At 41.6% G+C, this 15,519-nt stretch overlaps 4 protein-coding genes across 4 annotated transcripts; 3 read left to right on the forward strand and 1 right to left on the reverse strand.

Moving 5' to 3' along the window:
• The first annotated feature begins 264 nt into the window (after positions 1-264).
• fkbpl (FKBP prolyl isomerase like) lies at positions 265-2,913 on the forward strand. Its single transcript, XM_079272863.1, has 4 exons — positions 265-398; positions 952-1,102; positions 1,219-1,508; positions 2,021-2,913. The coding sequence occupies exons 2-4, from the start codon at positions 955-957 to the stop codon at positions 2,681-2,683; spliced, it is 1,101 nt and encodes a 366-aa protein (XP_079128989.1). The 5' UTR covers positions 265-398; positions 952-954; the 3' UTR covers positions 2,684-2,913.
• Positions 2,914-3,693: 780 nt separating this feature from the next.
• ebp (EBP cholestenol delta-isomerase) lies at positions 3,694-5,246 on the reverse strand. The gene is made up of 5 exons (XM_079274347.1): positions 5,115-5,246; positions 4,534-4,846; positions 4,401-4,437; positions 4,184-4,314; positions 3,694-4,068 (listed from the first exon to the last, which is right to left on the reverse strand). The coding sequence occupies exons 2-5, from the start codon at positions 4,841-4,843 to the stop codon at positions 3,857-3,859; spliced, it is 690 nt and encodes a 229-aa protein (XP_079130473.1). The 5' UTR covers positions 4,844-4,846; positions 5,115-5,246; the 3' UTR covers positions 3,694-3,856.
• Positions 5,247-8,272: 3,026 nt separating this feature from the next.
• vma22 (vacuolar ATPase assembly factor VMA22) lies at positions 8,273-10,521 on the forward strand. The gene is made up of 5 exons (XM_079274354.1): positions 8,273-8,485; positions 9,033-9,136; positions 9,242-9,354; positions 9,450-9,644; positions 9,807-10,521. The coding sequence occupies exons 1-5, from the start codon at positions 8,366-8,368 to the stop codon at positions 9,944-9,946; spliced, it is 672 nt and encodes a 223-aa protein (XP_079130480.1). The 5' UTR covers positions 8,273-8,365; the 3' UTR covers positions 9,947-10,521.
• Positions 10,522-11,224: 703 nt separating this feature from the next.
• LOC306780689 (zinc finger BED domain-containing protein 4) lies at positions 11,225-14,964 on the forward strand (the record flags this gene model as incomplete). The annotated part of the gene is made up of 5 exons (XM_079273125.1): positions 11,225-11,374; positions 11,682-11,936; positions 12,083-12,342; positions 12,537-13,140; positions 13,629-14,964. 5 exons carry the CDS (start codon positions 11,225-11,227, stop codon positions 14,469-14,471), a joined length of 2,112 nt encoding a protein of 703 aa, XP_079129251.1. The 3' UTR covers positions 14,472-14,964.
• Between the last annotated feature and the right edge of the window lie 555 nt (positions 14,965-15,519).

Here is a 15,519-nt window from a genome sequence, read left to right on the forward strand (position 1 = left end):
CCGTTTCAAGCTGCTTTAGCCTAAGTTTAAACTTTCTCCTTTTACTGCCTTTTCACGATCATCTTTGTCTCCACCTGCTGGAAGACAAGAGCAGTAGTTTACAGACAGACGACACATACAATGGATGTGTTGCAATTTCTAGGGGGTAATATCATGGATATTTACGTGACTGAAATAAAATGACACAGGAAAAGTTGTTTTTTTTACATTCCGGTACAGTAGATGGCGGTAATGCTACGAGCTGGCGTCGCACCCGTCATTACACACGAAGAAGAAGCCTTAAAGGAGACGAAGAAGAATAAAAGTACCTCTCGTTTGTTTATGTGACCATCTGACAGTTTATTATTACTTTCTGATTAAGGGGGTTATTTATACTTTGTGTCAGGATTGTGTATGAGGTGAGATACATGCATTTTAATTGCGTTACCTGATGCTATGCTACGGTGTTTCTGTTAACCACTGTTGTATCCACGGGCTAGCATTAGCTACGTTAATGCACTAACGTTACGTAAAGTAGTGTACAGCCTACATATTCGTTTTAGCAACAGTCACGCTGAAACAAGAGACTCCCAAAACCCAGTGATTTTACTGTACTTAACTTTATTTGTCTTTTTGAATAATTTATATGAATTGAAAACCAACATTGGCTTGGTGATGTATTAAGCTAACTGACTAATGTTACATTGTTGTAACGTTAACTCAACTCACAAGTGCAAACATGGTTAACTACGTTTTAAATATTGATTGTAAATCTCTCAATATTCTTTACAACAAAACTGTATCTTAACTACAGTTATCTGTTGACTGTAGTGTTAACTTTAGTTAACTGCAACACTAAGAAACAGACAGAGTTGTATGGTCCCTCAGGAAACAGTCATTTGACTGAACAATGCATTCAAATAGATGTCTGAACAAAAGATATGATCATCATTTATGTTTTGATATTTTCAGGATATGAAGATGGATCCTGGTCAACCGTTTCAAACACTGCATGGTGACGATGTCACCTCCTGGGTGTCTGTGTGTCCAGGAGGCCTCTGGAAAGTCCAGCAGACGCACGGAGGGAGTCAACAGACTGTTTCTAATTCTGGAGATGGTGCATGTATGAGGATTTTCTATTACTTTATTCCTCAAAAGTAAATGATCAATTTTAAATCCACATTTGTAGAATAGAACTGTATTAAGTATCTATTCCAGCACACATAATTTCTCTTTCAGCATGCTCATCCAGTAGCTGTCCAAGGTTGGGTTCACTGTGTCAAGTCCGAGTGCGGCTCAACGCTAGCCGGGATGAAGCAGAGAGTTTAGTATCTGAAACTGGAAATGAGGGTCAGTCAGTCCAACCTGACCACTGGGGCACAGAGACAGAGGCCACAGCCTTCCCAAGATGCCAGGACTCTGTGCTGCAGGTCCCACTGGGTGACTGGACTACATTGAGGCTGGGAGAGGGTCAGTGCGATATCACAGAGGCATGTGTGGAGGGGATGAGAGCGGGAGAGAAGTGTGAGGTAAGAGAACTGGAATTATAATCCAATGTCATTGTTTCGTCACATTTTAGTGGCACAAATTCTATGCAAAGTAAAAGCTGAAAAAATATCCATAACTATGATCATAAAGGTTTACATTTTACATATGGAAGGAGTATATGATATGTGCAATATCCTGACATATAGTGACAGCTTAGAGGCACTGGTGGGAGTGGGTTTTTGAATACTTTGAGACTGTTGTTGTTTTTTATTTGAGTGCACTCAATATTTTCAGTAAGCTCTTTAGCTTTGATATGAAGGGTGTTAAAAATAAACCTTGTTGGGATTTTAATGTTAACAGCAAAGGATGTGGTGCAGACCAGGTGCCTAAAAATAAACTTTTGGATGTTTCATATCTCAATTCTGTCCCAATTTGCCAGTGCTCCCTGAAGCCAGTTTTTTGTTGAATATGGATTGCAGGCTTACAAGTTACATAGTATTTGCAAGCATGTGAAAGTACACAGCCACTCAAATCATTGTGTTTTGCTTCTCAGATACAGATTTCTCCAGTGGGAAGTGGACCAGATGTCTCTGTCCCCCATCCTGCTGAGGAAAACCTGCCTTTATGTGCCACGATTGAACTCAAAGCTTTCACACCAGGCGAGGAATCCTGGGAGATGGCTCTTGTTGAAAAGTATCAGTGGGTGAAGTCACACAAAGAGAGGGGCGGAGTGAGGTTCAGGAGCGGGGATGTTTGGGGAGCAGCAGACAGCTACAGCCGGGCCCTCAAACTTCTCATCACTCTCCATGGCCATGTTAACGAGGTGGAGAAGAAAGGACAAGAAGCAGAGGAGCAGAGAGACACAGACACTGGTGATAAACTACAACAACTTCCTTCAGCTAATGAATTCAAAACCATTAAAGCAGAGCTCCACTCAAACATGTCCTTGTGCCAGCTCAAATTGAACCAACCGCAGCGGGCCATGGCCAGTGCGACTAAAGCTACTCATCTGGAACCGGGTGGGGCTAAAGCCTGGTACCGGAGGGGCCAAGCCTGCCAGATGTTGAATGAGCTGGAGGAGGCCAGGCAGGCATTTAGGAAACTTTTGGAGCTACAGCCAGAATCACCTGCTGCTCTGAAGGCACTTAAAGACATAGCAAGTAAAGAGAAAGAGGGAAATGCACAGGGGCTTAGACTCAGCAAAATGTTCAGCTGATGATGAAATATTTACCGTTTATTATCAGATGTTATCTGTAGAATGGTAAGTTTCTCCTCATGATTCACCATTTAATTAAAGTATATGTACAGTAACTACATCAGCTCAAAAGTAATGCTATTAATCTGTGAATGCCCATTTTTTTCTAAAGCATTGCTCCTTGTGTGCAAGATGCCTGAATGCAAATGTCAAAAACTTATTTTGGAGGAATAAATGTGATTTTCCAGGTCTGATGGTTGAATGAGATCATGGTATTTATTCCGTGAGTGCAATACATGAAATAACCCCGTCAGTTCTTCTCGTGGACCACAAGGTGCCAGGCTTTGTCACTTCTAAAAATGTAGGTAATCCACATGGCGGTGAGTCAAAATGCCGAAACCCGGGATCGAACCAGGGACCTTTAGATCTTCAGTCTAACGCTCTCCCAACTGAGCTATTTCGGCCGTTGTGAATCTGAGGGATCTATTTTATCTTATTCATGTAAATACACTATGTATTTACCAGGAAGGAAACTCTAACGTTTTTTACATTTCAAGTTCATCATTTCTGAAACGTAACTTTACCAAATGAAACTTCCACGGAAACTTTTGCTACCTGAATACATTAAAAATCTGTGTTTTCTTTATATTTACGTTTAGTAAAACAATACAGCACCCATTAACTTAGTTGTGCATATATTTCCGTATCAATTATTCATTAAGAAAGACTTCATGTTACTTTACACCAGCGGACTAAATGCTTAGGATGGGCTAAACTCCGAGGTCACATTTCATATAGGAACCTGTATTTACTTGAAAATCGAAATTAATTTAACTTTTTTACAAAAACAAATACTTAAAACTAGGTTCCATGTCGAAGAGGCGCTGTATGCAGTGAGGCAGTGTTCAGTCCATTCATGAAGTTGTGTAAAATGTTTACAAAATGCAGATGATATTGCCCCTCTCCCCAAGGCCCCACAAACAAAACGCAGCTTTATTATTGAACAAAAATTAAAGATTTATTGTTGTAAACACAAGGAACAAATTGCACTTTAAAATGAAGTGCTAAGTATACAGGCACAACAGGACACAAACCAACTCCAAACAATAATTAATTTATTATGTTCCATCTTTGAACATAGTGCTTTCCCAAGTTGTCTTTTCCCTTGTGTCCCACAGTAAACTCTCCCTGTTGTCACTTCCTCTTAGACTTCGTGTTGTCCGTGTGTGTCTGCGCGGCTGACAGCTGTCTCCATGCATCCACAATGAGCACAAGCGGTATGATGATCCACAGCACGTTCATGAACACAAAGTAGAACCAGAAGTAGACCGGGTGTCCCAGCTCACTGTGAGCATAACCATCTCTGTGCTCTGTGTAGAAGTAAAGCACTGCTCCGTACAACTGACCTGGAATCAGATTATGTGATAAGACCCATCATGTAAATATGAAAACAAGTAATTTGATTGTGAGAAATTGCTTAAAAGTCAAGTGATGAGTTTTGCTGTAATTGCACCTTCTTACCTAATGAAATGATGAGTTGCAGAACAAATCTGTAGGACTTCTTAGTTAAGAAGGCGTACACAGCCCAAAAGCTGAAAGGTCCCCATAACCATGCAGTCACAGTCTCCATACAGACAGTGAAGTTATCCGCTCTGGAAGTATACAGGCAATTAGTTACAGCTTTTTCCTTATTTATTATACAAAAGTTCAACGTAGTCCTATGAAAAGATGAACTCACATTACATATCGACTGTCTCCTTTGGAGTACTCTTTCCCTGTGAGAGAAAATGTAAAACGTATTGACTCATGTAGACTGCACCATCACAGTTCATACACTTGTCTCAACTTGTTTTTATCTTGTTTGTACTCACATAGCTGTGACAGGAAGCACTGGTCTCCTGGAATAACATCATAATACAGTGAGAACCATCCCTCTATGACGCCATGGATGAAACCACAAACGGCGAACCAGCACACAGCCAGACGCCTCCAAGTCCCCAGCCGGCCGGTGGTCCCGTTCTGTCCGGTGATCAGCCAGGTCACAAGCAGAAACACCCCAGACACAGAAAACAGGAACACCAGAATCTCTGACATAGATCGGTCATTGGCCACATAGGTGGGAATCAAAAGGTCCCGTGGCCAGTAGGGATGAAGAACTCCAGTTGCTGATGTGGCATCCATTATCTGTTTCAAGAAAGGATGGGCAACACTCTTAATCCACAGTAAGTTTAAAATTGATTGATTTCAACATTGTGACATTAATGCACATACGTTCGTTAGTTTAATTGACAAATGAGCACTTTCTGCTTTGTAGCCTACTACACTGCACTTAGTCTATAAATGTCGTAATTTCTCACGAATTTACAAACTATGTTTTTAGAGTATAGATTGTGTAAAGTCAAGGAGCTCAATAGCAGACAAAACAAATAACGCATGTGTATTTTGACCTTACCAGTCATAGAATGGCTGTCCAGACGCACAGAGTTTAACCTCTGTATTGAATATAGACTGTTGGATAAATTAATATCGGAGATCCAATCGTCCAAATCTGTCTAAATGCAAGACATGTCAGCGCAGATACACTCAAAAGCGGAACTCACTCGAGCAGGGGGCGGCTCCTTGCGATTTCAAAGACCAATCATACGGCTGTATTCATAGAGCTAGCCGCACATGCGATCTGTTAGTCCATTGATTGGCTTTTCATCTCGGAACATGAACGCTGTCGTTTGCAACGACCAATAAAATGCATCGTTTACTCCACAGTGCCAGCCCATCTCTTTGTTACAAAGGTACAAATTATTGTAACATTGCTAGTAAGTATGTCGCATTTGAAAATGAGTGTTGAGCAAGTATGAGCAACGACCTTTCACTCTGACGTGGCTGTTCAAGGCTACAGAGCACTTTGGAGAAATTAGTGAAATCAGCATTTATTCAATGCTCAATTCAAATAGTCTAAACGGCCTGAAAACAAACTCAAGTCCCCGAATTAAAATACACAGGCAACTCTCTCAAAATGAGAAATGATCGAAAATATCAACTGTTGTGGCATTAGCTGATTCATACGCTGATCTGATTCATAATTGTGTATTTGTTTATTGTCATTTTCAGTTATACTCCAGCATTTTCACGCGAATCGCTCTGTGATGTAATTTAACGTTAAAAAAAAGTTGTCCTCCCAAGCCGTGTCAGGGATTTAACCCTGCCGTGACCCGGATTCGAACCGGGGTTGCTGCGGCCACAACGCAGAGTACTAACCACTATACGATCACGGCGAGCTACAGGGAGTTGTGTTGGCTGACTGTGTAATGGGCTTTATAATGCCGGTGCCAATGCTGTTGCTGGACGTTGATTGATTTTAGCATTTCAATATTTCTGTATTCTGTACAGTAGTCAGATTGTGGCCGATTTCGGACGTGCAAGCCACGCAACTCCTCCGATTTCGGACGTGCAAGCCACGCAACTCCTGCCTGAAATTACATTTTCTTTTGTCTGCGCAACTGGCATCAACATTTTTTAAAATGTAGTCATTTCTGTATTTATACATGTATTTGTTTGTTTATTTATTTATACTTGAGACATTTTTCGTCCCCCAGTCATCCGTTAGTTAGCCGAAATACTTCACGTTTCAACTAGCGCTCTTCAGATTCTCTGAGACCTCTAATTTACGAGAGAGTTTGTTAAACTGTTGTGAAACTTTCGCACAACTAGTTGCAGGTTTCAAATTGCATGAAGCATCATTTCCATGCAACTTGACAGTCCAAAGTTACAAGAAGCAAAAAAATAAGTGTCATGCAACACGATTTGATTGTTAATTTCACTGAATTCAGCTTGTTAAATTTGTCACGTGTCATATTGTTTTTTTAATAATGTCTCTGTCCCGGAGAACAGGAAGAGAGCTATCGGTGCAGTAACGCTTATGCTGGAGAAGAAAACTAAAAGAGCTAAGCGTCTGTGGATATGGAGGACTGGCTACTCAAAAGACAAACCAATGGATCATCTTATTTTCATACTCTTTCCAATCAATGATACACTGGGCGCTCTGGGCAAATAAATAAACAAATAGCTCCTTGTTCCCACCATATAAATAAAATGTTATTTTTTTATGGTTCCTACCTTTTGACACGATAATGAAATTGTAGCCTGATGTGTGATTGTATTTTAGCCAACAGCTCTGATTCTCATTCCCATTATATTTAAAATAATATGTAATAATAATACTATTTTAAATATTTGTTTCTCAACAGATGTGTGTAGCCACTATACTTCACAACATGTAAATATTATTTCGTTTTTAGCCTACATTCCTAGCCTACATTCCAAGCTCTAGGTGTGGTTGCATGATATCTCGGTCCGTGTACGTTTTGATAGTCTGTTTTACCGTTTAGTCGAAAATACGAAAATACCATAAAACGGAAATGTGCCGTCGTATTTCCGTTTTTGGAGTCTGAATTCAAAAATGAAAAAAACAGAACCAAAGTCAAATAACCAGCCGAATTTCGTTTTTGCAAATCACTTTTTAGTTTTTTCCTTTAAAACGAGACGCAAAGCACAACAGGTAACCCGGAGAGAAGAATATTTCAAAATAAAAGTGAAGGCACTAGAATGACCTCATGCAAGAAATTATTACATAGTATGTAATGCAAGTACATACCAGGGTAACATTAGAAGAAAAAACATTCATGAATACAAATAAATAAACCTGGGCCGATGGGAGTGTGTTAGCAGCAGTAGTTTAAACCATAGATTTAGTCATATGTACCTGTGCTTTTGTTATCTTTTAGGTTATTGATACAGATGTATTTAATGCTGATTATGTCATCTGATATTTGATGTTTATGGTTAATTTGCATTAGTTGTATACATCATGTATTTACTTGTTATATTTGTGTCATCTAAGAACTAAACATACCTACATGAAAAGAGTGAGCATGTGTTGATCACGAGGCAATAAATAATGACAATTGAAAAAATCAAGACATTTGGTTTGTTCTTATTGAACAAGAAAGGGAAAGATGGCTTGCAGACTGCCAAATGCGACTGGATGTAGTAAAACATATTATTTGCCATACTGCATTTGACATATTATATGTTAGGACATGATCCTAAAGCACTCGATTTGTCCAAACAGAAGTAGGTCATCTTTTCCGTTGGTTAGCAAGATGTATAAAATGTAAAGGTGGTAAAATAGAATGTCTTCCCATATGGTCTAGCGGTTAGGATTCCTGGTTTTCACCCAGGCGGCCCGGGTTCGACTCCCGGTATGGGAACACTGTTTTTGTTCTTCTTTAACAACATTTGCTGATAGTGTTACAAGCTTTAGTTGATAATAAATAACGATGACAGTTAGACTGTTATATGACCTGTTTGTCATGTAACGATACGTAATTTACGCAGTATAATAGCTGGCTTTGCTATTCATTTTAACATTATATATTACTATTGCTGGTTGTCATGAAAATATTAAGAAATTCCTTAAAATGTTGTAATGCTATCCATGCTATCATTATTTCGTTGATTTACTGCGTTGGTTATACTTCTATGGACATGTGATCCGTATCACGTGACGCTGTATGTCACGTGATGCTACACGGAAGAGGTAGACGTCTTGGGTCAACGCAGCCTCTCTGAACGACTGATTCCTAGTGGAAGCGACGGCAGTAAAGACTGTATGAGAAAGTACTTGGGTTTCTACAACAAGTCGACATGGGTGTGTCCGAATTGGCGGAATCTTCTGTGTTACTGGATGAAAAACTGCTCCGTTTCATGGACCAGCTTGAGTTACTAGAGGAGAAACGAGCCACTCTCAACTCTCTCATAGAGCAGGTAACGTTAGCCTAGCACACAGAAAACCGTGGATCTTCGTCTAAATGTGTGTGTTTATGAACGTGTAAGCCCTTTTAAATCAAGCCAAAACAGCAATCTTTGGTAATGTATCAAGTGTTCCAAAAAATACTAGCTTTAGCCTCACACATTTTCCTGGTTTTTGCATTATACTAATGTAGCAAACTGAATATCTGTTGATCAAACAAAATAAATTATACTATTTCAGCTTAGGCTCTGGGAATTTGTGATGGGAATTTGTGATATTTTACTATTTTTCGAAATTGTACCTACCAAACGATTGCCTGAGTAATTGAGATAATAACAATGAAGGAAAACTGTTAGCTGCAGCCCTACTGTCATGTATACTTTACAGTAAAATGATCCCTGTAACAACCAGCATCAAGCCTCCCTAAGTTTTTCAAATGCATGTCATCAAATATAAGTGCATGTACACGTAACTGTTTTTAATTTTAATTTTATGCTTTTATTTTATCCTGGATCCTCTTTCCCTACTCACCATTAAGTTAGTATTTCATGTTCCCCACAGGGATGGTTTTCTATGTCCAAGGCGAGATATTCGATGGGAAACAAATGCGTCTCTCCACTTCAGTATGCGAGTGAGATAGAGCCACTGGTCTGTGTTCATGCCAAGTGAGGAATTTGTCATGTTTCACAGAAATGAATGCTCCCAATACATTTTTGTTCACTTGAATTGAATAACTATCAACATGTGTGACTTTTATTTATGTGTTACAGAACTCTGGGCAGTGGTGAGGTGGATTTCTGCACAGACAGGGTGAAACAAAAGTGTTGTAATGAGGTTGGAAAAGATAACGGGTCAATAGAGGATATTGGACCTCAAGAAGAAGGTGAGTCTGCCATAGGCCGTGTGGTGATATAAAAATGAATGTTGTACAAAATACATTTTTGATTCAGTAAATGATGTGGTGATGTGGTTTCATAGGTGTCAGGAGAAGAATCAAACCTAAAAAGGATATGACGGAGAAAGAGACGAGTGAGGAAACAAGCAGTGAGAAGGCTCCTGAAGTAACTCCTGAAGTAAGAAAAAGCGACCAGAATCCTCAGCAAGATCCACTGAAATGGTTTGGGATTTTGGTGCCACAATCTCTCAAACATGCACAGTTGTCATTTAAGCAAGGTATGATGTTCCATTCCCAAACGATTATATACTTTCTTTTGCTCTGCTAATGTGATGTCTTTAGAATATAGCAAAGATTAGGTCATCATTTTGATTTCATATGTACAGTACACACTAGATACTGAAAGCAGTATACTCTCCTCTTTTTCTGTCATATTACAGTTATAGAGCTGTCAGCTGAGATTGCAACCCTTCAGTCTGCCGTTTTGAACACCAGACAGGAGCTGAAGCACAGCATGAAGGACAAACACATTCTCCTGGAGGAAGCTTCAGCAACCCAGTCGGACAGGGTGGCAGACTAAATAACTCGTACTCTCTAATGCTTAAGGGCCAATTATATTCAACAGCGATCTTCCCGGTGAATTCTGAAGTGGAGATGTCAGAGGATGCTGTAATGACTCGATGTGTAAATAGTGATAGATTGTTTGATCCTGTGCGCTTTGACCATCTCACTCATCAATGTGTGACCTGTTTGAGCTGGATCTGTTTGTGAATGCTGTGTTTTAGTATTTATTTTAAATGCATTTTGAGTTGCAGACTGTTAAATCAATTTATGAATTTAAACAGAACCTGTTTGTTTCATTTCAATTAATGGCACCCTTTATAAAGGATTCATCAATTGTAAACAATTAATGAATCCTAAATAACGTGTTAATAAATCTACTGTGGTCCAGATCAGCCGTTTCCGAGAAAACATATTTATCAACATCACAATAATTTCAATAATTAATCTATATATTATGAAAAGTTAGTTTGTTTCTGCCTGTTGATTGTATTCCTCTCTGTTTGTTCTTATTGTTTGTGTTTTATTGCGTTTTATTCACATTGTTTTATTGTTGAATAGTGCTGCAGAATCAATTAAATGGCTCATAACTGATTTGTATGGTAAACGTCTTATTGATCATTATTTACAAACGTGGCCTTTTTAGCGAGCGGCACCAAATTGCCTTTAATGTTATAAATGTGTTTCCTTTTCCCCTAATTCATGATTTCAAAAATATGCAATTCAGTTTAATTTTGTATTATAATTTTATTTTATTGTCAATACAGAAATCCAATCAGAATTTAAATTAGTTTTGCAAGAGGATAACGTCTTCCTCTTGTCTGGGGACAGCCGAACATTACCGGGAACTACCGAAACGGGAAACGATCCTCCCGTTGTTGTGTGTAGGCTACTTCCTGCTCCAATTATAACACAGGCTATGTGCCTCCATGAAGCTCCGCGCGCTGCCTCCTCTTCACTTGCGTCCTAACGACGGATGGGAGCGCAGAAACAACGGCTGTAGCTTCACTATTATAAGTATTTCTGTTTCCAGACATCCACAGCAGCCTGTGTAGTCAGATTGTGGCCGATTTCGGACGTGCAAGCTACGCAACTCCTGCCTGAAATTACATTTTCTTTTGTCTGCGCAACTGGCATCAACATTTTTTATTTTTTTGAATGTGTGAGCAGGGATGGGAAAGTAAACACGCTGGCCTGCGCTCATGATCAGTGGCGAGGTGAGATTGATACCTCAGACTCGGGATTGTCCTTGATCGCAAGTTGATTTGACTTCGGAGCAGAGTAGCGGTGTGCTCCAATGGCGTCAGTTTCGAAGGTATCTATTCTGGATTACTTTAATATTGTGTTTGAAGGTGAAAATGGCAAAATCGAGTCCAACTGCAAGGCTTGCGGTACGAGGATCCAGGCGAAGCGGAGTGTCACGTCCAACTTCGTAACGCATCTCAAGGTAATCATTTCAAAATAAAATGTTTTTATATCGCCTGTACTTAGTGTTCGTCTTACCATGTTTCTGGCAACATCAGCTGAAACAGCTGGCCCTAGTATCGTTTAATGTATATGCTACCACGCAGTGTCAGACATATACACCTAACTGTAAAGACACTCTGTTGCTCCTCTACCCATACTGTATCCTCTTCCACAGATGTCAAAAGAAGGCAGTATGGGGTAGAGATGTATGCTATACATCTACTGTTCTACCTGCCAACCAATAACATTGCTGCCCCCCCCCCCCTCTCTGTGTCTCTCTCATCCAGCGGAAGCACCAGGCTATGTATGATGACTTTGTGAAAAGGAAGGATATGAAGAGAGAGGGTTACTCCTCTGGTTCCCTGCACAGTTTCACCCCAAATGGAGGGAATACCCGCTACACTCTCCCCATCAGTACTCGAGGTGGAGGAGGAGATGGAGGAGGAGGAGGAAGTGCTGGAGGAATGGGAACTCTTGAGGGAGGAGTAGGAGGAGGCTCTGGCGGAGGGGTGACCAAGTTTGACAGACATGACCCACGTCAGGTGTGTGTTACAATCCATCATCGCTTGATATGCAAATAACCAAGCTACTATTTATGAAGTCATAGGCGTTGCATTATTTATTGTGGCATTGCGATGAAACCATTTGCTTAGATGAGGGTCATTGACAAAGTGTTCTGTCACCACAGGTGCTGATCTCTGAGGCTATAGCTAAGATGATCGTGCGTGATCTGCAGCCAGTATCCACAGTGGAAAATCAAGGCTTCAGAGAGCTGCTTCAGCTCCTGGAGCCCCGTTACACTCCTGAGCCACAGCACTACATCCAGAGCCAGCTCCTCCCAGCCTACGTCTACCAAGCACAGCTGGCAACCCGTCAGGCACTGGCCTCAGTGCACGCCCTCAGTCTCAGCCTGGATCTCTGGAGGGGCTTAACTGGAGCCACTTCAGGGTAAGGAGGTAAAATCAACCAAAAACAACATGATTCCCTCTTGGTTTGATTCCCTAACTGATGAGTCCCCTTCTCTCTCTCTCTGTGTCTTTGTCTGTCGGTGTCTCTCTCTCTCTCTCTCTCTCTCTCTCTCTCTCTCTCTCTCTCTCTCTCTCTCTCTCTCTCTCTCTCTCTCTCTCTCTGTATGTGTGTAGGTACATCGGTGTCACCTGTCATTTTCTCACATCTGATTGGCAGATGCGCTCAGCTCTCCTGGCGTGTCTTCCCCTGACTGGAGGCAGCTCTGGGAATCGCGTGCTTTCAGATTTTGATGAAGTATGTCACTCTCATGGCGTGTCGGGGAGAGCATTTCGTGTGGTCGCGGACCATTTCCTAGCAGCAACAACAACAGCAAAGCCGTGTTGTCTTCCTGGTTTCCTGGTTGAACCTTCTCTCGCCAACGGGCAAGATGAAGACGACGGGGAAGAAGTGGACAATGGTAACAGTGTGGAGGGAGGGATCAGGAATGGCCACGGCCATGGAGGAGAGGATGGAGAGTGGGAGGACTTGTGGGAGCAGGGTCTGGGTGTTTCTCGCGTGGACTGTTTCTCTCGCTCTCTTGAACAGTGTGTCAGAGAAGGGTTACGCTCCTGTCCACAGGTCACTTCCACACTGGCCAAGGCTGCCTGTTTCTACAACTACATTACCTCTGCTGTCCCACCTGAGAAACTTAGCCAGGTGTTTGATGGCCCTGGGTTGAGCATGAGGGCACCAGGAAATACCCCCCCTGTAGCAATAGACTGGGCTGCTCAGCTTAAGGTATGTGTAGTATACAAGCAGAGCTTTACATTATTCTCCCATACTTTGCATTTATGATCACTTAATACACAACACACCACAATGTGGTTGTGAACAGATGCAGTAAAAGGACATTCTAAGTCTTTTTCTAATGCATGTCAACAGTTTTATGATGTCATATTTTATGATTAAAGCCATGTTATATTGTATTATGGTTGTTACCCATGAGGACTTATAGTGACAAATACGTAATAAGCTCTTAAACTGTCCCAATATCTGCTTCCAAATACATTATAATGTGCTTTTTAGTTGTTTGTACGCCTTATAAATGCTAAAAAGAGCGATTATATAGTGTCACCAGTATGTGTCCATAATAACATTCATAGCCTGATTATGTGGCTATTTTAGCAACATTTCTAATATGACACTGAGAAATGCTGGCTTTTCTATGTATGTTTCCATAGTTTTAAATAGTATAGTGAATTCTTTTGTTTCATTTTTCGACGCAGGTGCTTCGTCGGCTGCTGGACTCAGTGGAGTTCTTGGAGGAGGTGAGTGGTCCGGGGGTGGTGGTGCTGGGTGATTCAGAGAGAGGCCTGCTGAGGGAGCTGACTGACACTTTGGAGCCCTTCACTGAGGCCTGGGACATGGTGCAAGGGGACAGACAGGCAGACATACAGACAGACAGACATGTGTCCATCAGCCTGGCTCTGCCTTGTGTTCTCGGCCTTCGTAAGCATCTCTCCGAGACCTCAACCCCCCACTGCCCCTCTCTCCTGGTGGGCCTCAGCCAGGCTGTAGAGCGTCGGCTGGCGCCTGTCCTGGAGGACCCTCTCTACATCACTGCCACCACCCTGGACCCCCAGTTCAAGCTCACTTGGAGCAGCAATCCTGACTGGCACAGACAAGTTCTCATAGAGGAGTTGTCCAAACATTCCACAGCCTCTAGCCCCATAGACCTCAACACAAACATACATCCTCAATCCCAGACCCCTCCTGCCCCAGCTCCATCACCGGTCTCCTCGCTTTCCCGGCCCTGCAAGCTGTTCTCTTTCATCAAGCAGAGACCCACAACACAGGCCAAGAGCCTAGAGCAGGAGTTGGCCGTCTACCTACGAGAGGAACCCACAGACGAGGAGGCTTTGCATTACTGGCAGCGTAAAGTGATTGACTTTCCTCTGCTTGCTCAGGTGGCCAAGAGGGCGTTCACCATACCTGCTTGTGGCACTGTAGTCGAGAGCATCTTTACCACTGCAGAGCGCTGTCTGCGGCCAGAGAGAGGCTGCGTCTTGCCAAAAAACCTGGAGACGCTCATCTACCTCAAAGCGAACTACAGATTATTATGGACTTAAAGCTATAGAAGTGAAGCATTTATTTTACCTGAATAGCAACTAATGGCTATATATCTGCAGAAACGTTACTTCTTGGATACTAACCTCTTTCTCTCTCTGAGGAAACTGGGGTAGCAGTATAACACAGGACTCATGCTACACATCATTTAAAGTGAGATCCAATGAATTACCTAGAATTGCCGCGACTCAGTTCCCCTTCTTACGAAGGCTTTTCCAGACTGCAGTAGGTGTGGATTGCTGTCTGTTTACCGTGTAGCCTGAATATGGGCTATCATACTACATTCTGTGCACCGAGGGGACTAGAAGCAGATCAATACTAAAGCATTTACTTTGACATTATTTTACCCGGTCAGGGTCTTCAGATAACCCCGACACCACAAAGACCCGACTCTCTATAAGTCCCGAACCCAAACTGAGCTTGTGTCTGTGCACTGACATGCCGACAGTAACTAAATGGTCAAGTATTGCATACTGTAGCATCTGATTTATTCTCACTGATATACAATAACCCTAGAGGTTCTGACTAATTCATCGGATGATGTTTTTGAAGGAAGGCATCGGCTGCTAAACAATATCTCGGTGCATCATCCACTTATTCTCTTTCTGTATGTATGCCTCATCACTGGCACATCATAATAAAAGAGTTTCACTTGCTGAAACAGAGGTGCACTCATGCATATATGTTGCGCACCTTTTATTTGTTTTTGCCAATGGAGAAAAGCTCAAATCTGCATCATAAATAAAACTTGTTTTTTACCCTAATTCGTTTATATTTTCCTTTATAACTCCACGTGTGCCCTGTCAAAATGGAGGTCAATTTCATTTCATTCATCAGCAGTTTTAACTTTTTCAATCAATGTCCAATTCTACTTCTGAACTTTTAGGAATTGAAATTGGTTTGACCCTACTTCTGCTCCGGAAAACCAGCAGAGGATGTGTGCACGTGGCATAACATTGGCATTTGCTTTGTCTGACCTCACTGAAATATTTTGAAACCACTTTGCAGGAGAAACTGTGAACACTGCAGTGTGTGCGTTTGCCCTTCATT

Source organism: Melanostigma gelatinosum, assembly GCF_949748355.1.
Source record: "Melanostigma gelatinosum genome assembly, chromosome: 8".
Classification (NCBI taxonomy): domain Eukaryota; kingdom Metazoa; phylum Chordata; class Actinopteri; order Perciformes; family Zoarcidae; genus Melanostigma; species Melanostigma gelatinosum.

What these genes read in the sequence shown, in the direction of transcription:
- fkbpl (XM_079272863.1), top strand. Translation starts at nt 955, where the DNA reads ATGAAGATGGATCCTGGTCAACCGTTTCAAACACTGCATGGTGACGAT. An exon ending in TAATTCTGGAGATGGTGCAT is followed by an intron (nt 1,103 to 1,218) that starts GTATGAGGATTT and finishes TTTCTCTTTCAG; the next exon opens with CATGCTCATCCAGTAGCTGT. An exon ending in GAGCGGGAGAGAAGTGTGAG is followed by an intron (nt 1,509 to 2,020) that starts GTAAGAGAACTG and finishes TTTGCTTCTCAG; the next exon opens with ATACAGATTTCTCCAGTGGG.
- ebp (XM_079274347.1), bottom strand. Translation starts at nt 4,843, where the DNA reads ATGGATGCCACATCAGCAACTGGAGTTCTTCATCCCTACTGGCCACGG. An exon ending in GGAGACAGTCGATATGTAAT is followed by an intron (nt 4,315 to 4,400) that starts GTGAGTTCATCT and finishes GTATACTTCCAG; the next exon opens with AGCGGATAACTTCACTGTCT. An exon ending in GCAACTCATCATTTCATTAG is followed by an intron (nt 4,069 to 4,183) that starts GTAAGAAGGTGC and finishes ATCTGATTCCAG; the next exon opens with GTCAGTTGTACGGAGCAGTG.
- vma22 (XM_079274354.1), top strand. Translation starts at nt 8,366, where the DNA reads ATGGGTGTGTCCGAATTGGCGGAATCTTCTGTGTTACTGGATGAAAAA. An exon ending in CTGGTCTGTGTTCATGCCAA is followed by an intron (nt 9,137 to 9,241) that starts GTGAGGAATTTG and finishes TATGTGTTACAG; the next exon opens with AACTCTGGGCAGTGGTGAGG. An exon ending in TATTGGACCTCAAGAAGAAG is followed by an intron (nt 9,355 to 9,449) that starts GTGAGTCTGCCA and finishes GTGGTTTCATAG; the next exon opens with GTGTCAGGAGAAGAATCAAA.